Raw genomic sequence first — 23929 nt, 5'->3', positions numbered from 1 at the left:
AAGAATTCAACACTATATTAGTTATATATTTAAGTAAACAGATTCTTAAGACTAAGGACTTCATTTCTAAAAAAACTTATTTCTTAGTTTTGTTACTTGAAAAATCACAATAACTTATGTACTTATTCATGTACCGTCATACAAGGTGACCTTTATATCTATATATAATCTGCCCAATAAATATAAAATTAAAATTTAATTAATATTTATTTGGTATTTTAGTTTATAGTTATATATATATATATATATATATATAAATACCAAATAAATATTAATTAAATTAAATCAAATGTTTCGTGTATAAAAAGCTAGAAGCTAGAAGTGCGTGCCGGGGATCGAACTTGGTCCCACCGGAAGAGAGGCCAAAACGTTAACCACTAGGCTATCACCACATAACTACGCTATCACCGGATAACTAGTCTGTATTTTATTGTTTCGTTAATAATACTTAATTTATTATTAGGAAAATAAATAGTATTTTACCACAAAAAAGAAAATATCACTTTGTACCATGGCTGTGGTGGCTGAGGTTTATAATACTCTGAATTCGGCTTCGGCGTCGTGTTGTCTGTTGGTCCTTCTTTAAACATATTCACATAAACATTCTTCATACCAAAGCTACATAAAGCGAGATAAGGAATGTATGTCGCGATAAACAATGTACATCTTAAATGAAAGTTAATTATGATTCTTCCTATGTTAGTTGCATAAAATGCAATTGCAATACTGTTGTATGCTAATCTATATTTTCCTATTAAAGGTAACTGCTTATATCCTGGTATGTCATCCAAACAGTCGTAGTCGTGAATATAATGTAAATGTGGCTCCCTTTTCATTACTCCTTCTATTGCGCATTCTTGTACAAGTTTTGTAGACGGCACACCTGAAAGGAAAAATCTCGGGATCATTACGGGATCTCCTGCCACAATGAGAAGGGGTTAAGGCCGTAGTCCACCTCGCTGGCCCAGTGCGGTTTGGTGGACTCCTCACACCTTTGGGTACATCTCTAAGGCATGCAGGTTTCCTCACAATGTTTCCTTTATCGTTGAAGCAAGTTATATTAAAATAGCTTAAAACGCACATAACGTAACTTCGAGATGCGTGCTTGGATTCGAACTCGGCCCCCCAAAAGTGAAGGCAAAGTCCTACCCACTGGGCTTTCGCCGCTTCATTTATTTACTAACTACCGCTTTATCTATTTATTATGTAGTGAAAATGGTGTGGATACTTGAAATAGTGACATGTACATGATACATTTGTTAATTTTTTCAGTAGGTACTTATTTTTGCTTATGAGTACCTAATAATACGAAAGCATACGTTAATTAGGGTTAATTAGGCTATAAAGTCATCATCCATCAGGCAGCCAGGCAAAGACATGCTATTTTTAAAGGGTATTTTTCTATTTGCTGTGCAGAGCCGTAGCAAGAATATGTGTGGACCAAAAATCCTTACAAACAAAGGTGATGATGAATTATGTTAAATTTACCTTCATCTGAATATTTCCCGTTTACTAGATGCTTCCTTAACTTGATCTGAAAGTCTATTCTGTCTTCTTCCGTATAAATATATCCAGGTACATTAGCCAAATACCTCACCGTATACATCATAGATGTAGGTTCTATAATAGCCATGACGTTTGTTAAGCCTTCCAACGTAACACGGGACATATGTTCAAAATATTCAGGGACGTTCTCTAAACAAGGCGTGAAAACCCTGTCTTGTAAAATTTGACACACTTGGCGCGTCTCTTCGTAGGTGTCTTGGCAAATGTTGTATCTAAAACAATAATGGTTTCTTTGTTTAGCTTATTCATCATCGATATCCTACTAATTAATGTCCTGCAGCAAATATAAGCTGTAGAGGTTGGTCTCAGAGAATACGTAATGAACCTACATACGGAACAACTGTTTTAAACAACTACTTCTACTCATTTCGATGATTTTAGACCGTTCGGCGTTATAGAATCGTTGAACAGTTATTTGCATACACACGGAACACTAAGGCATGCACAGAAAACTAAAATCTCGTTAGTACCCACTTACCGAGAGTATTTGCAACCTTCGTGTTGCAAGCACTCGCTCCGCAAGCGTTTGTCGCGCAAGAACACAACACAACTTCGAAATTCGTTAACTACTCACAAAATTTTTATATTTGCAAAAAAACTACCGCTCTTGCATTCTTACGCAAACCAAACATTCTCTCACGAGCACAACGGGATACATTCTAAAATACATTAAATATATTCTTATAAAATATATTCTAAAATATATTTCGTTACATAATGAAAGGAACTTATTTTGACGTACACAGTTTGTAAGCTTTTTGTGAGCAAAATAGCGTGCGCGTAAAGAATGCTTCCAAAATAATTAAACGAACTAAAATTAAAATGTAATTAAATTACATTACACTACGGTACGCTAAAGTACAATAGTCGATTCTTAGAGCACTGGGACACTACTTGTGGGGATGCGGGTCCGCAGGCAGAAAGTCTGTTAACTGTTCACTAAATACATTTTGTGTAGATTGGCGCCGCCGCGCTGTATACAAGGACTGTTAATATTAACGTCATAAATTATAGTTTAAATGTTACAATTTTTTTCTAATCAAGGCTCTTTTGCACTACTTACCCCCTCAAGTTTAACAATTCACTTGATGCCTACCAACTGTGGCGTGATTTTCGCATTTTTTAATGCATTTAAATTACTTGAATACTGTTTTGAAATCCGACAACAACTGTTTTAAAGCCTTGAGAATGGCATATATGTTTTTCAAGTATAAACTTGCCCTAATTTCATAGATACACTGCTTTGAAATTTTAGACAATCCGTAAAGTAAAAGCCCTAACCAACGCGATTAATTAATTTCATTTTGTCTGAAATAATTGACAGGGTTAAAGATTACCTGTCCTCCAATCCAATCATGTGTCCAATAACTTTCCAACAATGGTTGTAAGCGTCCCAATCGCCTTTTTTTATCTGTCTAACACTGAATTTGTCTGGCTTAAGAAACATGAAACCTATAAAGCCAAACAGAGTTAGAGCTACATCTCGCTGAGACACTATTCCTGCACCTTTTAATCTGGCGGCACGGCCTGCTTGTATGTGTCGACTTCTTACTGCGTGAAGTGACCGCCAAGACCTGTAAATATATCCGTACTCAAACATCATCATATCAATCCATTACCGTCCACTACAGGGCGCGGGGCTCCTCCTACAATGAGGGGTTTAGGTTACGCTGGCCCAATGCAGATTGATGGGCTCCTTTACACGCCTCTGAGATCATTATGGAGAACTCTCAGGCATGGTTTCCTCACGATATTTTTTTTCACCAATGCAGCAAGTAATATTTTAATTGCTTAAAACGAGCATAACTTAGATAAGTTTGAGGTTCTGGGATTCGTGCTTGTCCCCGAAAGGTAGTCGAAATCCTAACCACTAGGCTCCCTCTGCTCCCGTCCTCTTTGGCTACCAGCAAATAACAAATATTTATGTATATTGCATTACAATTTTCAACTACGGTTTATGCGGCCTGATGTGGAATTCCCGAATCAAGCCAGGAAAAAAGTTAAAGGGTTTTCGAGTAACAAATTCTTAGTAGGTAGGTACTAACCAAGAGTTAGCAAATTAGCCTTAGTTTTGACGATATTATATCAGTGCTTCCGTTTACAAAAAGCGGCCTTTGATATTTCAAAATCCATTGAGACGCTCCAAAAATGAGAGCAAATGGACACACAATAATTATTGCATTACTGCGCTTGTAATAATGCCATTTTCTAGTATAAAAATGTTGCACAGTCTTCTGCAGAGTGTGTTATCGGGATCGTACGATCCTAACGATACCTAATAATAAGAGGCGGTATTTTTCCAAATCCCAAATTGTTAGAGTTAGACAGTTTAATTATATACCACAATTTTTTTGTAAACAACTACGGAATAAGATACTCCGTCTTTTCATAACTGGTTACCAATTAAATCCGGGCTCGTAGTGAAATATGATTAATATTTCGTCTTTTTATAGCTTGGGCATAAATCTCGAATAGCCGGAAAAGTTACTGGATAAAATATATTTAGCGTGTAGGGCAAAATATTTAAGCTCTAATCAATCTCTGCTATGAAAGAGAAGGCCTGTGCCCAGCAGAAGGACACTAATGCCCGTTTTCACCAAACCTAGGAAACGCTTAAACCGAAAGATTGGGGTGATGCTTAAAAAAAAAACGATTCACCAACTCTTAGATGATGTCTAACAAATACAACTAAAAATAAAAAAATAAAAAATTAAAAATAATATAACAGAAACAAAAAATACAACTACACAACACGTGGCAAGAATCATCATAGACAAGGTAGGTTATATGAGTTGCCTAGTGAAAATCGATTGGTGAAAGGTAAATGAATCTTCTTTTATTTATTCGGGTTGTTATTTTTCTAAAAAGTGGATACAATTATTATTGAAATATGTCTAGAAAACAATTTATTGATTTATAACTTTACATTAGCAGATAAGCAGATACTATAAATTTCTTTTTAAAATAAGTTAAACGAATAAGTTTGCTTATCATTCTACCCCGATTTGCCTATATCTGGGTCGTGGTCGTCAATACATTGATCACTACATCGCGCGAAAATTCTCGCGACTCGATTTTTCCCGTGGCCAGCCCGTAAACGGAAAAATTCTAAGCCGTCCGAGTAGGTAATTTTGTTTATACACAGATTAGTTAATGACAAGTATCCGGTAATTATTTATTATTAGACAGCCACAGCGCAGCGTGACCAGTAGAGCCTGCTTACGTGCCATGAGAAAATTATCTTTATCTGTTTTTATTTAAAGAATTAGACGAGATAATGGATAGATATACATAATTTTCTCGTGACGCGCATTCTAGCCCTAGTGACTTCTCTATTGGTTGATCTATCCCTGAGGCTGTGTGATAGCTAGTTTATAATAAGTAAAAGTATGCTTACACTGAATCAGGCTTCAGTTCATGTTCAAACCAGGAATTCACGTGCTTGTGCGTGGAGAAATATCGTTTATAAGCTGTGTAAACTGAACTGGAGCGTCGTGTGCTAATGAGAACTTTTATTATAGACGGAACCGCGAACAATACGATTACTCCAGCCACCATTGCCGCTGACATCATAAACAAGAAGTCTCTGTAAAAGCGACTGCCCCTAAAAATGGCAAAGTTTATGTCAGTACGAAATACAGACGACCTTCCTGGCGTAATGCTCTTATAAGTAGAAGGTCCCGGATTCGACCCCGGCAATTAAGGAAAAAATAATTTTAAATTTTCTCTAGTTTTATCTGAGAGGCCGTGTTACTACCAAAAGGTTACGACATTTCGAATTCCGGTACGATTCCGTGTAGAAGTCGACTAGGATTATGGATTTTATATAACTGCCTACCGTAACAACTTAGAGCAGCAGCTTTTATATTTTATTAATATATTATTGTCGGATATTTCTAGATGATCTGGAATACTTACTGATTGTATTTCTTTTCATCAAACCATTCTGGTAATTTCATCTCTAAATCTTCAACTTTTACGGAGTCAGCAGGTTCTTGGCAGGCATCTCCACTAAGTAAGTTCTCGACAAACTTTTGTGCTGCAACAAAGTTATTGTTAAATTCAGGTTTTTGAGAGTTTCATGAGATTATTTTTCTTATTAGGAACAGTATTGGTACAGAAGGTAGGTACTCTTCCAGCATGAAGCATTAGTACTTAGTACCTTATAGTTAAGACCTTTAGTAAGCACAAAGTAAAAAAAATCAACAAGTTGGAATAAAAAATTTCCAAGTATGGCAAGCATAAAAACGTGGGAACAAAAGGTCGCCCGACTTCACATAAGTTTATTTTTATTACTAGATTGCGGTATTTGATATAGGTTTAAAAAAATAATTGAGTGTTATTTTAGTCTAACAAAATTTGTTTGGAAATATTTAGTTAATTGTATGCGTCATTCATAATGCATCAGTCACGTTTTAGAAAAATCATTATCATCATTATAAATACGTATCTATTATATTCTATCTGTTTTTATCGGATTAAAGTAAATATGTAGGTATACCTAGAGTACATGTAACGGCTGTAACTATTTTATGCTACGTATATCATACAGATATATAACGCTATTTTTTACAGCTTCTTAAATTATAATTCTTATTAGGTACAAATCTAAGTACTCAAGGCTGACTGCAGTCAATTAATAAAACTTAAATATAAGTGCACGAAGCATGCAAAAAATATAATAGCTTAGTTAGTTATAAATATCAAGTTTATTTAACTTAACTAAGTGTTAGTAAAGTAAAAGAATCCAATATGTTTGTAAAGTAAAAGAATGCAATCTCCTTTGTGGAGCTTCCAAGTATATGTGACAACGTGCTGTGCAACGTGGCACACAAAACCCAAAAAAAGCTAAAGGAGAAAAAGAAATTTACTCATTTAAATGGATTTACCTCTAAAACATTTTGTTAAGTCAGTCTATTTGATGCAGTTCGATTAAATTATCGGGTGGCAAATTTCGTTTTAAAATTAAAACTAAATACGAGGCTCAAAATTATATACATGTGAGGCAAGAGGCCAAAACTCGTGCTTCAACCAGGATGTGAAGTATTCGAAATATTCAGGGTAAGAAGGACATGTTTTAAGTTTTTTTTTAGGTTTTAGTTGGCGAACGCAGTAATCACCATTCCCTTACAATTATGTAAACATAATATTAATACCATATACGTTATAATAAGTCTAAAGCACGTAGTCAACTCAGCCACCCGGCATTGCAACAAATGGGTGCGGTCTGCGGTGGGAGTGCGAAGTCATTCCTCAGTTCTCGACGCCTGCGGTAAACTTGCTCGCATTTGCTTGCACTGCGATACACTCAATGAGTATACAAAGAAGTTTCCATACTATAATACATATAGATACTAATTACTAATTATTATACTTTTATAGTTACTAGTAAAGTGTCTGTGATAGGCGTGTATAAAGAAATTTTGAATTTGAATTTATACGTATAGATGCACCTACCCTACAGGCATTTTTTTATCACCTAGACTTTTATAATATGCTCCTAGGCACAAACAATATATTTCCCGAGATGAAATGAATGAATTACACCTGCTGCATCGATTCAAAAACAAAGTAAAACATAAAACAATGGCAACATGGCCACTTATCAACGAATTGTAAACATCTCTCTGAAAGTTCACAATTCTGTTCACGATTTCTGAAGAATTGGGTAGCGCAGTAATCACCATATTGGGTGTATTTAAACTGATTTTATTTCGGCATCAGTATTAAATTATTGGAAATGCATTTTATATTTATAATAGGAGTTGTAATCTTAAAAGGAAGTCTCTGTGACTGGGTAAGTTAATCAAATTTTACTCTGTATTGCATATTTTTAGTAGTTATCATTTAGTATATTGTACCCTTATTTGACCTATACTTACCACAATAAAATCATCTTAATCAAATCATGGGGTAGCTGGAAGAAATCTCTTATAGAGATAACCTTTCCTTTGTACATTTCTTGTATCATATGTTCTCATTCACATTATAATGTCCAAAAAGAATAAATAAATAGATAAAAAAATAAGTTATAAGGCTTAACTTAACAGCTTTAAGTAACGGTAAGTTATTTCGCAATTAAAAAATAAATTCAACTCAATTCGAATTCAATTTCTAATTCAAGTTATATTTTTAAGGTTTCAGAGTGGCTGGCTCCGTTGGAATATCAAAAGTAAGTTTTTGTTTTTATCGTGGTTAAAAACGTTTATTTTTTCTCAAAAGAGATTACAATTTGACTCAATGAGAATATTCACAACTTATTTTTGGTATTAAAACCACAAACAACTGCACGTACAAAACAATAAGAAATTATAAAAAAAAACTTCATTCGTAGCCAGGACCGGACTTAGGTATTCAATTATAACGGTTTTAAGTTTGTTCTTAAAAATATTAAAATTGTCATCATGTAATTTATTATGCATTAATATACAAGATACCTCTATGGTATGATAGGTATAATTTAGTACGTGAAGATAAATAAACACTGAGAGCAATATTTTTTTAGAATATATTTTTTATTATATCATATTATTCAGACCTATATGTAGAACTTGTGTAGTACTCAAACTTTTTATATTTAAACTGAGCACTATGACATTACTTTGTCCTTAATTTAATGCCTATTTAACTAAAAAAAATATTTCAAATGTTGTAATAAAGCCTACCACCAATCAACATCAATGATATCTCGCTAGGCAATTTTTGATGCATATTTTATTACATATCGCACAAAGTTAGCAATAATTACCTACAACCAGTGGCGTGCATACAGGGTATATACTAAGCGGGCAGATTATATAAAATGAAAAAATCTCCAATACTAAAATTTAAACTTAACTACAGTAGTAATAATTAAAAATAGACAGTGTAGGAGTTATAAAAAGCCTACATTAAGGTTTTTCCAACTCGTACTGGAGATTTTCCTCATTTTATATCATCTGCATACCCTCAATGCACGCCACTGCCTACAACATTGTGTTATTGTGTGTTTGCATATGAATCTCTGGCTTTTCTCAATTTAATAAAAAAAAATATATATATACTACGAAAATACACACACCGCCATCTAGCCTCACAGTAAGCGTAGCTTGTGTTATGGGTAATAAGATGACTGATGAATATTATTATGTATAATATGCATACAAAAACCCAGACACTGACAAACATTCATGCTCATCACACAGACATTTTCCAGTTGTGGGAATCGAACCCAAGGCCCTGGGCTCACAAAGCAGGGTTGCTGCAAACTGCGCCAATCGGCCGTCTTATAATGATATCTTTGAAAATCGTACAATGTGTTTTCATACAAGCTTGGTAATTGGCGTTCTAAAAGATCCTTCCTGTAAAGAAGGCTAAAGTTAGCCATAACAACTTTCCAACGAGTTCCATTTAATTAAGTCGTTTATTTTTGTGCTGTTTTTTATTTACACGCCAGTCGACCTTTTAGCTTAAAACTTTACCTTAAAAATACTTATCTTGTTTTTGTTTGTCTTTTCATAACCTTTGTTTCCTATAATTTAAAGATAAAATAAGTCTGTAATGAAGTTATCAAATGGGTAGATATTAAAGAGGTTAAACCTGCATGAAGGTTTAAATTAACTAATTACACTGTGTTTGTTTTGCAACACATTTTTTCAGTGTTTTGTGTTTATTTGCAGCAAAGAGATATTGACTCAAGATTCTAAAAATCGCAATTTAAAATTTATCCCTGACGACGATAGTTTTGAAACCGTCCCTTCAAATCGGTATCTACAATCAAATAATGTATATGCAAAAAATAAAATCTCGAGCCCATCAAGCAAAAATGAAGAATTCAGAGGTCTCAAACTTAAACTGGATGAAACTTTAAAAACTGCTGAAACACTAACTGCGATTTTGAAAAAGCAGATCAAGGAAATAGAAACACGGGAGGGTATGCTCAAGGAAGCTATAGCAAACGGCAGGTGTGTACTCAAATAAATTGTATCAAGCCAAGCTTTTTTATTTTTTAAGGGGTGTAGCCGCTCGCATCAATAAAATAAAAAAAATCGTGTCATGAGAAGAAACTCAGGAGAGCTCAACCACATCGGGGGAAGCGGGGACGTTAACCTGAGGGTGCCTCCAGCGAGAGCCCGGACCTCGACTCGGGTCAAGGTTTTTCAGACTGAGTGTACTAGGGTAAATCTAGACTCTCTTCTAGGAACCAATGTTCTAAATTTCAGGTTTGTAGACCTGATAGTATAAAAAAAAAGCAAAAACTGTCACCCCCTGTTTTACCACCCTTAAGGGGGATTTTCCAAAATAATTTATACAGATTTTTATTACTTACCGCCTAAATACCGATACGATATTTAGGCGGTAAGTAATAAAAATCTGTAGTACCGATACGATAACCTAAATACCGATTTCCGTGGATCCTTCGAAAACAAAGGACTTTCTTACAAACTTCCAAACCCATTTTTACACCTTTAGGAGGGGAATTTCTCAAAACCGTTTCTGATCCGTTCTGCTGACTTCCACGTTCTAATAGGAACCCACAATCTCAGTGGGTTTTTCTTATATAAATATAGATTGAGGTTGATAGTCAGTGCATTTGTGCATTTACGAGCAGTACACGTGAGCGCTATGAATTTAAGTAGGAGGCCCCGGGTTCGATTCCCGGCAGGGGCAATTTGGGAATTTATAATTCCTAATATATAAATTTAAAATCCATATATCAAGGGCATCCCTTTGCCAACCAAAGATTGGGCTACCAAAGATTGTTGTCAGCCGAACATTTTATCAGTCTTATAGCCACTTTTCTTTATAGGTCTGGCGTAACAACATTAACAGTGTCAACCCTGGGACAGGCACCTCGAACCTACATCATACGAGATGGTTTTTGGACTCTCTGCAACGGCATGGTTCAGTACCCAGATCTCGAAACGCCATATAGCATTTTCAACGAATTATTCTCTACCCCGAGGTGTATTGGACAGGAGGTAATACAATTTATGTAAAGTACCACCACCGCAGTAGTCGGCAGTCAGTAAATCGCACGGCGCGATCGGGGAAGCCTCTAGTGAATTAGTACTCTAGTCATCATCATTATCATTATCGACCCACTACAGGGCACGGGTCTCCTCTCAGAATTAGAAGGATTTAGGCCGTAGTCCACCATTCTGGCTAAGTGCGGATTAATAGACTTCACACGCCGTTGAGAACATTATGGCGAACCTCCAAGCGTGCCTGTTTCCCCACGATGTTTTCCTTTGCCGTTAAAGTCAGTGAGTTTTAATTCCATAAATTTAAAAAAAAAACAGAAGAATTTCATATTTCATGCCACGGGTAGCGAAGATCGGCGCGCGGCGACGATGCGTGCGATGCGGCTGCCAATAGTATTTTTTATTCACATCTCGCACGACGCGATTTGTCCCGTGGCCAGCAAGACGTGTTCTCTGCATGCCCTACGAAGTGTTGCTCTGTTCTGAAGACCATGGCTCAGTCGTTAATTTCACTTCATTGCCCTTGATATTGCCCAAAAATTAACTCGATCCTACTTTCACTCGTCTCAAAGTCCCGGGTAATCCCCGGAACTTCAATCGTGGGTGTTGTCGTGTTGCAAATGTTGAGACTTTCCAAACATTGTGGGTACGTACCTACTCACCAAACCGTAATGTTTGCGAACATAAGATTTGCGCAGTCTTTCGCGAGTAAGTGCAGTTTGTTAAATGTTTTTTACTTATACATATTTGGCATTTCCGCAACGAATGTTCACAAAAGAAAGTTTGCAAGCTATCGCAAGCTGTTGTTTAACCCATAAACCTTCCTTAATGTTACCCTAAGTAGATTGAATAAAAAAATTCTCTGTTTAAAAAGAGCTCTCCAATGTAACATAAGTAGAGTTTAAATACACTTTCCTTCAAATGCTTTTTAGTTACCTACACAGATTATTATAATTTAAGATACAGAAAGTAATTACATATACCATAGTCGCAAGCATAAAGCTAGAGAAAGATTGGTATAAGGTACACAAATTTAGCAAAACAACTTGGGAGAATCGGTGTGCACACTTCCCCGTGTAGGCGACGTAAAACATCAGACGCTGTTGTAATTTTTCCAAGGACTATTTGTTGCTACTACTATTTGATGCGTTTAATTTCTGGAAACATACTGGTCACATGCGTGGGATAGCCTACGAACATCCCCGCCACCTTCGTGTGATTGCATACAATAACGGTGTTTCTATTGCATAGATTTTCTAAAAATCAAGAGTCCAGATATTACGCTGCATACGCTGCATATGTGGGATGAGTTTGTCTCTAGCTAAACGTACGAAAATTATGTAGGTACAACAGAATCGCAGCAACATGTTACGAGTTTTGAAACACACAATGAATGACATGACACAAGTTCATTGAAACACTTCTTGAACACCTTTTTTTTGATTCTCCCACAATTAAGCCGATAGCTGGTAACCAGCCACGTTGAAAGACTTCCAACAGACCAGAAACAAAAAAATCCCAATATCTTATTCCAAAAGTGTGTCGGTCTGGTTGCTTGTTTGACATCTATTCTATTTTTGGATCAATCTTCAACTATCTAAGGTACGTACTAAAAATTGGCACAGAGATATTTTGCATCCTGGAGATAGACAAAAGATACTATGTATCCTGGTAAAGCACAGGCGCTTATAACTGGATTTAATATTTTTTAACCCGGGCAAATGAACTGGGATTATTTAAAAATGCATCAAAGTCGCGGGCAAATTCCAGTTGTCGATAAAATTGCCTGTGCCACGTTGTTGATGATTTGTTCTCCGTTTGTGATGCTTTTTTCTTTTCATTTCTGACCTAAACTTGGCCAGCGAGAAAACGACGACGTTTCTACGAATATCCATAACTAGCGGGCTCCTGCGACTTAGGCCGCGTAAGAGCCGACCTTAAAAGATTGACAGATGCTGACGTGGACTTTATTTTTGAACTTTTAAAGACAAACAATTCGGTCGGATCGCACGCATTGGAAGCTCTTAAAAAGGAATATTTTTTAAGATTATGCAACATTTTTTATTGATGTTCCGCTCCTTCGTCGAAGCGTAATGTTATATTATAGCCTCCTTTGTGGATAAAATAAGACTCTTCAGCTTTATAATATTTAGTATAAATAGCTACAGATAAATGGGAAAATACACATATATAATGAATTTTGCATGATTGTGTAAGGATGGTTGTGAATCGTTAATATAGGCAATTGGTCATGGGTCGATGTAAGTAAATTCTATTGTCCATTTGACTAGTGGTTACTGATTAGCAGGTGTGACTTCAAATCGTGAGGTCCTGTTTTCAATTCCGGGGTCGGGCCAAAATAACTTTGGGTGTTTTCTAATAGAATGATCGCATTTTATTAGAAAATTCCCAGTACTAGCCGTGCGTTTCTGGTTAAAATTAATCTTTCTCTCCCTCCCTCTTCCTCTCTCTCCCCCATTTCGCACGCTTTTTCTCTCCCGCTCCCTCAATCTAAATCCCTCCCTCCCTCCCTCCCCTCTCCCACCCTCCCCTCTCTCTCCCTCCCTCTCTCTTCTTTATAATATATAGAAGGATGAACGATTCATTCAACGACTATCCATACTGGTTGTTATCCAAAAATATCTCTACCTCTAAAATACGGTAAAATTAAATCAAATAGTAGTTTCTACCTTTTAGGTAAGGAACCCAAATCCTGCCTAAAGTAAAATAGTTGTCCATCGACTATGGTCTCTATTGTCTTTGCTCACAAGCTGGCGAGAATTCATGTAATTTCATGTCATTGTTTTTTGTACTTTATTCCAATTCTGTTAGCATTGTTTTCCTTAACATTCTAAAACAACTTAGTAAGATACTCATTGAATCCAAAACTTAAAAAAAAAAATTGAGGTTATATGCTACCTAAGTGAATAAACACTTGTCGTCTTATTCATGCACAGCTATTGAATTAAATCGTCAAGCATCAATAAGCGAAACTCAATCCGAATTAGCGGATTGACATAATATAATGAAACTATACTTTTTAAGCTGTCAAATGAATTTGATTAAAGTACGTAGGTGAATTCAAATGCAAAAGCAAAACTACTGCATGTTTAGTGTTTATAATGGGTTACATTCGCAAAACAAACTGCAGACTGTACACCATTTCGATATTCTATGCTTATTTACGGTAGTAGGTAGGTACACGGATAGAGAATGATAATATGTGTTAACTAAGAAAATATTTATATAAAAATGGTATGTTGAGTAACTAAAGAGTATTCAAACTTGAATTGATATTATTACTAGGTATATATGACTGTTTGTATCTATATATTTTTATGGGAAGAGGGTTAATAACTGACAGCCATAGCGAAGCATTGCCGGGTAGAATACTTTAGCTATACTATATATATAATATATTGCCATACAAGAATTTAAATTATTTTAAAATAACTGCCTCTCGTTAAGCTAATTTTTATCATTATTTGAAAGACCTATATGTACCTCAACAAACACATCTCTGAACTCTGATCCGTGCTCATTTTAAAGGATACCTCAAACAAACAAAGCACATCTCTGATCCGGGCCTATCTTTAGAACGGCTCAACAAATTTTCATAAAAATTTGTGTATTGTCATCGGATTTCGATATAGCTACAAAGTTTGAACAAAATCAGACCGTTTTAAATCAACATCAAGTCTAAAGGAGTCTATTACAAACATACAGGTGAAGCTACTCGTAGGTAATATAAAGCGTGCAAAAACTGTGCATAAGCGGCCAAAGTTGCGGTTCTTCAAAATATTTACCTAAATAGGTAGGTATATGTTACAAAGTAACACACCTTTTTTCTATGCTAATTTAATAGACGATCCGGACATGCCGTCTAGAGTTACGTTGTACGTATAATTGATCCCATCAAGGTTAGAACTATTCATGTTAAAAATATCACAATAACATAATCAGAGAATTTTTCCATTTTGTATAATTTGCCTGAGCAAAGCATTGCCTGTATTCTAATATGTTTGTAAAACAGAACAGAAAAAATAAAAAGGGTTAAGATTTATGTCAATCGACAACACAATGACGTTATTTGTGTGAGAAAGAAGAAGACTGTTGGACTGTTATGTGACCTCTATAACATAACATTACTCGTGGTCTCTCCCGACTTCTTCCTCGTATAAGTCAATCTTAAAAGACAGACATGTGCTGCCGCGAACTTTTTTAGGACTTTTAAAGTAGAAAAACTTTGTCATAAATGATTTTATCGAAACTCTAACCGTTCACGCAGCGCTCGCTTGGAAGCTCTCAAAATGAAATCAAATTCCGATTTTGAAACATTCTTCATTGGTGATGTGCTCCAATTGGTCTAAGAGTGATGATATATAGCCTACAGCCCTCCTCGATAAATGAGCTACAAACAAACAAACGAACTCTTCAGCTTTTTTTTACTTATTCACTTTATTTCACAACCAAAGAAATACAGTTTATAAAACGCGGACTTAATGCTAAAGCATTTTCTACCAGCCAACCTTTTAAAGTGCGAAAAAACAAATGATAACATGGCCAAAAGTTTTAGGTTGTAAAAAAATATATACTTTAAAATACATAAAAAAACAGCTTTATATATAATTTAAGACAATACAGGACTGACCTGAAAAGGTAACGAAGTAAAATTTAATTTGTATACGTAGGTATATTGCAGAAAGCTAGAGCTTCAAAAGTGGAGTGTCTACTTTTGAAGAATCTTGGATTTTAAGCGCAAATTAATTGGAACATGAAACTTAAGTTGCATGATGTAACAATAGATACATACACCTTTACTTAATATCGTAAAATCTTCTCGATCAAGAATAAATTTATTCAAATCAGTAGACTCTCCCTTACCAAATGCAAAAAGATGGAAATCAGCTAAGGAATATCATGAAAACATTATACTTGAGTCATTATCATCCTTCAAAAATTTTTAGTCCCACCTGTGAGCTTAGTTGTTTTCTCTATCTTCTATATTTATTATAACTTAACTGACATTAACAGATTACATCAAAACGAGATCCCTGCGTGTTCAACTCGATCATCAAATACGAAACCATACCTGTGACTCGGCGATCAACGTACTTCGAAGACGACTACCTTTGCTTAAAAACAACTTTCAACAACACTCTTGAAAAATTTATGTCTGTAACGAAAAAAGTTGTAGATGATACTTGTAAAAACGGTAAGCACTTTAAAATAATTATTTAGTTACAACTCCCGTATACTTATCGTTACTTATCGTTATGATCGTAGAACAAGGGACCTAAATTTTGAAAACCCTTACAGTAATAGTATTATGGTGCTATACAATATAAAAATGTTGTCTGTGCCATTTAGCGTTTCGGAACGCGACATCGCTTGGCGGCACGTCTATGTCGACATGGCGGTAACTAGGCACGACCGAAGCCTCCCACTAGACCAGACTAGAGTAAATTCAGAAATTATAAATATCAAATTGCCCTTGCCGGCAATCGAACCCGGACCTCCCTGCGCCAGAGAGGTCAATATTAGGTGACTTTCTGTAGACTATTATTATCGGGGTAGAGTTAGGGGATGATGTAAGGAACGCCTGCCATTGCAATATCTAATTAACTTAAACATGAGACAGTCATAGTATATTTAGCTACTAGTTATTTAGCCATTATTAACCATAAACCTAATATTTAAGCCTTCAAATTAATCAACTCTTATATAATCTCAAAATATATATGTAACCTGTTATATATTTTGTTTATATAGTCACGTGATAAGTTGGTTACATAATCATACAATGCTTGAATTAGCAATTGCTTTTTAATACCTACGCACAAAAAGGTACTTACCAATAGTGTATAATTTATGGTACATTACCATGTACCATACCATAACCCGTTCTAATGACAGTATACGTATATAACGTTTATACTCGTATGCACAAGGATAGCGTTATAAAGCCTACTATAGTGGCTATACTGGCAACAGAATACCTAAGTTTTTTTGCAATTTATCGCATGCAGTTTATTGCATAGAATATAATAATAATATAGGATTACATATGCATCTCACAACTTTTAGATCCAATCTGTCACGATGCGTCTACATGTTGGAACCGTGTGCCCACTTACAGTCCATTTTTCTAACTTGTCTTATATTTTAAACAATCTTTTTATGGCTTATTAGTGTAGAGTATGTTTTAAAAATATAAAAACGACAAAAGCGATTAAATAAATAAAAATATATTTTCCTGGAGTGAGTTTTTATTATTTTCTTTGCAATTTTAAAATAGACTTTAGGTAAAAAGAAACAATAAGATAGAATTTTACATTATACAGATGGACTTTATATTCTAGGATATCAGTAAGAATGTTCATAAAGTATACACCGTGTAACAGAATTAGGAAATAATATTGAAGTATGCATAAGTATTTTCCATAAAAAATCAACCTGTATAAATATAAAATCAAAAGAAGCATATATTCCATACAAACGAATTCAAAACATTCTAAGTGTTCAACTCTACTTAAGATAAAAGACCGGCACGCGCATAATACCTACGCTACGCGACGCGTACCTAATAAAGTGGAGGAGTCACCTGATTTTAATTCGGTTACACAAATAATTCTATAAAGCCTGTGTAGTGTTATTTCGGTTTTCATTTACATTTTGTATATCATATTTATCTTTTCCTCAGGGGTCGTTAGAAGTTTAACCGACAACGTTCTGGATTGCGGAGTAAGGGTTGTGTCTGAGTATTCATATTATCCCCATAAGGACTATACAACGGCCATCTTACCCCTCGAATATTGTACAGAAAAAGATGGTTCCTGCAAACTCATAGTAGCGTGGCATCTCTCCAATAAAACTATAGAAAACTTCGAGTTTCTAAAAAGTGATGAGAATTTCAAGAAGTTCTTTATAAAACCTGACTCTTTCATAGAACCTTTTATATGAAAAGTAAATTCTAATGTTATACATTAATACTTAAATGTACAGCGTTAAATTAAAAAAAGGATAAAGCTCTCTGCCTTGTAGCTTCTATCATTAAAACTAAAAAAAAATATTCGACTCGTTGTTAAAATTCAGTAATAATTTATTTCATATAAAAAAAAAATCATTTTATATCTGTAAAGTTACATTACACTATGAAACCAAATACATGTGATTCATGAACGTCGCCTAGTCAGGTCAGTAATCGTACGATTTAGTCATTATTCGTACGCTGTTGCCGATGTTACGTTTCAGAGTAGCAAGAAGTAGAGTATCTATGTAAAATATTGATAAATAGTTAATTTCACAAACAATATAATTTAAAAAAAGAGTCGTAGAACAGAAGTTGTTAGTTTTAATGAAATCAACTACAGGTGGGATATTTCTTGTTATTTTTATTTAAGTATATTTAAAAGTGTCAATTTATTAAAAAAAATTAAAAGGTTACCTTATACCTATGTATTGCTTTCCTATCCCTTCTTGAAGTACTAGAGTCCCTAGGGTCTATTTGGATACAACTACAATAAATGTGTTATAAAATATCAATAGCTCCGTCGCACCTGAATGGCATTTATTACTCTGTCTACTACTACGATAAAACACAATGGTGGTTGCACCTCTAAATGCGCATGAAATATGATATTATCTAGGTATATCGGCTGTATAGGTATAAACCTTTGCCAGTCCTTTTCTTTGCTTTAGTTTATGAAGATTCGCATTTTGATACAGCAACTTATCTGTACTGTTATGGCCCCCATATAACTAACCTAACGATAACCTTTGAATATTGGAAGTCTCCATGTAAGTTTATCTATAATAATATCTGCATTAAATACGAATATCAAATGGCGATTGGGAGTCTCACCTTCAAAACGATTCATAATGCCATAAATCAACAATGGAAATTTCCAATAAATCAATTCAATAACAAAACTTAACTTCATCACAAAAAAAAAAGTCGAATTAGTCTCAATAGCTCAAAGGTCTTAGGGAATTGACGTACTTAAGTAGGTACGTGCGTTCAAATTACCAAATCAAATTACCAACTGTTGCTTGGTCACTGGATCACTGCTATCAAATTATGGTTTACATTTTTTTCCGATGGTCTATTTGTATCTTTGTATACACATCACGCTACAATCACTGACCGAATAAGATGCTATTTTGTACATGTATATTTAACATTTTGACTGCCTCGTTGGTCTACTTGTAAGGATGTTCAACTACGGGCCGTATATAATTAGATATTGTGTATTACCGTTTTTTTATTAATAACATTTGCGCGGTTTGACGTGTCAATGTTCAGTATTTCAGAATAAAAAGTATCCACCTGTTATTTAATTATTTGAAGACCTCAAGATGCACTGAATTTCATCTAAACCTGCATTTGGAATTGGGCTTAACTAATCCAGAAATTTAGCAATTATGACATTTTGCAACCCCTTGACCTCATTACACTTCGTGGCTCTGTTTCTGTGTGAAGGAAGAACACAAACAAACACAGTTTTGCATTTATAATATTAATCATCAACCTATTGACTTCCCACTGCTGGGCCAGCGATGTCAATCAGTCAGGTGGATGGGCAAAGATCCACCACGCTGCTCCAATGCTGGTTGGTGGGCTAACAAGTTCTGGCCCGCCCTCGGATCCGAACCTAGGACGCCGCGATTCAATGTTGAACATGCTAGCCAATATACCAACGAGGCAGTTTATTATATTGGGAAGGATTTAATCTTACTACTCAAGTACTCACCCCTTAAGTCCATGATTTCTGATCAATTTAACCACCAATTTTAAAGTAAATATTTTATTTCCAAACCAATTCTTAGTTAATAATTGACTAAGCAAACAATAAAATGCGCGGAGACGTTTCGCGTTGGCTGTACGAGTGTGTCTCGCGATTTTATACTGTACAATCGGTCAGATCAAACAGTTCGCCTTCACTGAGCAGGATATAAACAGTCATATATTTAAATACTAAGTTCCACGCCGGACGGTCTTTTAAAGACAAAAATAGAACCTACAATTGACCAGCTATACTCGAAACGTACAAAATTAAGAATACATAGTAAGAAACTTGTTTCATAGTAGTAAAGCCGATAAATGGATCTGTCCTAAATGTGCATGTATGTCGAAGGGAGGTTGTGAGAAGAGGTGTTGTGATAATACCCGTAGGTTCCAATGGAAAGTGTAGCTCTGCCACGAATAATATCACATACAGAAAAAAGGCAGTTGTCACTTCTAATGCGGCCAAGCAAGAAGTGCACAACACTGAAGACCTTCATATGGAAATAAATAAGCTTCGCGCTCATCGGCTTAATGAATGAACTCAATCAAGCGTTGTCGTCGCTGACTTCATATCATGAAAATTGTAATAATAATTAATTTTAAAAGCGACATTTTTTGTGACATTTACAAAAGCAGTTGAACCTCGAAAGTTCCTGCACCTCTGGAACATGGAGTCAGGCGCTGAAGATATATTGTGACTTACTTACAGCAACTTTATAATACAGATACCTGCACTGTGGAAGAATTAAGACCCAGGGGTAATTACAAGTCATTCAAAATGGGAGTTCCTGTGGCATATTATGGAATATGCCTTTCTGGGGTGTCGTATGTTTGTTTTTTGTCGTATGATTAATTTCCTGAAACTCTGATAGCCTGGAAGCCAGACGTCAGCCCTTTCGTAACCCCGACCAACAGATACATAAGTAGCTCAAATGAAGCCTGATAGATCTTATACCAAAATGTTTGCGGGATTAAAACTGAAACAAAAGTTTAGACTATGAACCATTTGTTACAAACCTGCGACATAGTGCATCCGTCGAGAAAATTCTCTGTAACAATGCGCAGAAATAGTCAGTGTTATTCTACAGTTTTTGGGTTTCTATTCTTCGTTTATTACCATAACTTGAAGTTTTTGTTGTTGTTGTACCATAACTTGAAGTTTTTGTTGTTTGAATAATGAGTATTATAATATAAAACTTATTAAGTAGATAAGTAATAAGTAATAAGTAAACCTAATCCGTTGTCCGTCAAAAAGTGTTTTCAAGTTTTTTTTTTTTGTGTGGAATTCATACGTCTGCGTTTTTTTTAACAAAGGCACGTTGTAATTAAATAATGTTTCGGAGTACGTACGTACGTATTATGGTTAGGACTAAAGAGCAGCAGCGTCCATTTTGCTACTACGACTACACCAGCCCGTTTGCCCAACGTGGAGGTTATGGGGCTAAGATGGACAAATCCATCTGTTGTCCAACAGCCTTTAGTCCAACCGTTGTTACGATTCCAGGGTCGAGTTTAAATCATAAGATAGAGTTTCTGTCAGTAGGTGGTTCTCGAAAATAAGATCATCATCATTTCAACCGGTAGACGCCCACTGCTAGTCATAAGTATTTCATAAGCACTTCTGCACTCCACGATCCTAGGCCACATGTGTCTGGACACACCCAGCGAATCGCTTGATGTCGTCTATCCATCTAGTTGGGGCTGTCTATAAAACTGCGAATTCGAGTCGCCGCCCGTTCCAGCAACATCTTACTATCAATATTGTATTGTACTTATTGAGGTGACGCGGGCCATTGCTCTCTTACTCGTCTAAGTGATCTATCCTATAAGAAGACCTTTCCTCCCCAATATATCCCAACCTGAGACATAGGTTTTACTGATGCGTGTTCTAGAAGCTACCAAGTACCTACCAACCCGTCACTTTTGTGAACCTAACAATATCTCTTATATTTTTTGTTAAGTCTGATCAGTCTGTCAGACTTACTTTGAACTTGTTGTTCCCATTTTACCTAATGGGCAGAATGGATCTTCTAGACTCTAGAATTGTTTAATTAACAAACTATGTCCTGGGTTATGCTGGCTACCAGCTCTGTGTTGGTTATATATATGTAACATATTAACAATAACTTGTGATAATAAATTGGTAGCCCGCCTACCCGCGTTGGAGAAGCGTGGAAGCTCTAAATCCTACTATCCTGTGAGAGATGAGACATTTCAAGCTGGTCATTTTCTGGTCCAACATCGAATAGACCTAGTTAGTAAGATACGACAAGGGCCGCCCATAGCCGATTCAACTTTTTGATAATTTGGGCTATTCAGTTACTTGGATTCTTCTGCGGACCTGTTTCTTCGTTTCTAATTTCATCGTACCAGGGTTTCTCTCCATAGCTGAAGTATATAACTCTCCATAGTAGAATAACTAAAGTGGATCAGTCTTTGTAAGTATCAGCGTTTCAGCGCCAACAGAAGAGGATAGAAACATAACATTTTATACCATATTAAATTACGATGCAATCACTTTAAAGTGGAACACACTAAACTTAATTCGCCGCCCTTTTATATAGGTCAGTGACGTCAGTGGATTTACAAACATTATTATAATATGAACACCTGCCTACATAGAATCCTTTTCATTATACCCAAACACTGAACGCTTTATACTCTCCACTATAACAAGTGTCCCCAAAGGAAGTACCTCTTAAACCCTTCCATTTCTGTCAACTCTCACAGACAAATTATCAAATGTCAAACTACTTACAATTAGTTGTCAAAAAAGTAAACAAACTGAAGTGAAGATTAAAAAAATATTTTGTTTATTCTTTTCTTAAAATAACATGTACTATTTAAATCGATATTTTCATTCATAAAGGTAAAGATAAGATATCATTTGTTAAAATGAAATGTCATGTGCCAGGCCCTAATGTTAAAGGTAGGTTAAGTTTTGGTGTAAGTTCTATTATTTTCAATGTTATTTTAGTTCTTAACCAAAATTGTTTCAAGTTTTAGGAAGGACAATACATGCTTTGGCAAGATTTGGCGATGAATTATATTTAGAATCTCTGCCCGATTCTATACTTTTGAGGACCTTAAATGCTGCTGAAAGTGCCTATGCTATGATAAAATTCAACAAGAACTTCTTTTCTCATTTCAACTATAACTTCTATTCTACAGAAGATAATGAAGGTTTAAAATGCAAAATATCAATGAAGTCTGCACTGAATGCCTTTAAATCTCCAACACACATGGATAAACAAGTAGAGAACCTTGAAATAAAATTGGATCCTGAATCTTCTAAACTAATCTTTCAACTGAAATGCAAGCATGGTATAGTTAAGACATATTATGTTTCAATATTAGATTGTAAAGCTATGCAAGCGGTATACACCAAAGACTTGGTGCCTAACAGGTGATTTGTTATGATACCTACCTATAAATTTTTTACAATTACTGCTTCATTAGTTGTTTTTTGTTAAAAATTTTAGTCTTACTCTTACATAGATAAATCTTATGTGTGTTACACACTGTCATAAATCTTTATGGCTTAGGGGTTCAACCAAGGTGTACTAAGCCAGCTATATTATTTTGCTGTTAACAGTTGAGATAGGTAGTGTTCTTTCTACATATTAAACAACAATTTATTTCTATTAGGCAGTTTTTGATAATTGGTGCATCTTCCGGCAGTAATGCTATCCTATTCATTATGTTTCCTATAGAAAAGGCACTATTTATATTTATATATTGAAATAATATGTGAAATCTCATTTACATTTTTAGAATAATATCTTCCCCAAGAATACTTTCTGAAGCTCTTGGAAATTTTCAAATTTCGGATGACCAAGTGACACTTGAAGCAACAAACCAATCACTGATTTTACGCAATTATGTTGATGCCAACATAGACTTAACAAAAATAATAAGAACTCAAATAAGTTTAAAGCCATCAGAGTTTGACAGTTACACAATTGGGGATGAAACCACAATAACATTCACACTCAAGGAATTTCGAGCTCTGCTGGCATTCACTGAAGCACTAAATCTAGCTTTACAATTACATTTTGAAACCACAGGGCGACCAGCTGTATTCATTGTACATAATGGCACAACTTTTGAAGCACACTTTGTTTTGGCTACATCTAAACCTGATTCTGCAACACAAGCTTCAACACAAAATAGTTCACGGACAGACAAAAAAAGAAAAGAAGTAAATAATCCAGTAGGTTCAGCAAAAAAAAAACCTCACTTAGATATAGACATATCAAAGTGCTTAGATGAAGATTCACATTTATTTAATTATATTGATATTCCGGAAGAAATGGATTTGAGGCCTATAAAAGTTACTATAGATGGCAATAGTGGAGATAAAGCAAATGATCCAGAAGAAAATATGAATTTTGATATTCCAGGGTCACCAACTTCTAGAATAAAGATTAAGTCTGTTTTCAAAAGATGTTTTGAAAACACATTTGACCCAAGAAGTATTGAGCGCATTGTATTAGCTGAAAACTCTGATAGTGATTAAATTTTGGTTAATTAATTATATTTATTTCAAGTAAATATTTTGTGTCTAATTTTTATTCAAATTGAACAATTTAAAGCTTTGAGGTAAATAAAA

General features: G+C 35.1%; 2 protein-coding genes across 3 annotated transcripts; one reads left to right on the top strand and one right to left on the bottom strand.

The window, feature by feature from the left end:
* Positions 1–270: 270 nt before the first annotated feature.
* Positions 271–19430, bottom strand: LOC120628467. Its single transcript, XM_039896852.1, has 6 exons — positions 19283–19430; positions 5485–5605; positions 4964–5170; positions 2904–3140; positions 1489–1778; positions 271–883 (listed from the first exon to the last, which is right to left on the bottom strand). Exons 1-6 carry the CDS (start codon positions 19293–19295, stop codon positions 480–482), a joined length of 1272 nt encoding a protein of 423 aa, XP_039752786.1. The 5' UTR covers positions 19296–19430; the 3' UTR covers positions 271–479.
* A 2584-nt stretch (positions 19431–22014) lies between these two features.
* Positions 22015–23871, top strand: LOC120628373 (cell cycle checkpoint control protein RAD9A). Of its 2 annotated transcripts, none has more exons than XM_039896711.1 (3): positions 22015–22246; positions 22324–22723; positions 23092–23871. In XM_039896711.1, exons 1-3 carry the CDS (start codon positions 22213–22215, stop codon positions 23834–23836), a joined length of 1179 nt encoding a protein of 392 aa, XP_039752645.1. In that variant the 5' UTR covers positions 22015–22212; the 3' UTR covers positions 23837–23871. The 2 variants fall into 2 exon arrangements, with proteins under 2 accessions (XP_039752645.1, XP_039752644.1); XM_039896710.1 differs by having other exon boundaries at positions 22318–22723.
* The last annotated feature ends 58 nt before the right edge of the window (positions 23872–23929 follow it).

Source organism: Pararge aegeria, chromosome 12 (assembly GCF_905163445.1).
Source record: "Pararge aegeria chromosome 12, ilParAegt1.1, whole genome shotgun sequence".
NCBI lineage: Eukaryota > Metazoa > Arthropoda > Insecta > Lepidoptera > Nymphalidae > Pararge > Pararge aegeria.
The sequence above is the reverse complement of the archived record's forward strand: the minus strand, read 5'-3'. Positions and strand labels throughout refer to the sequence as shown.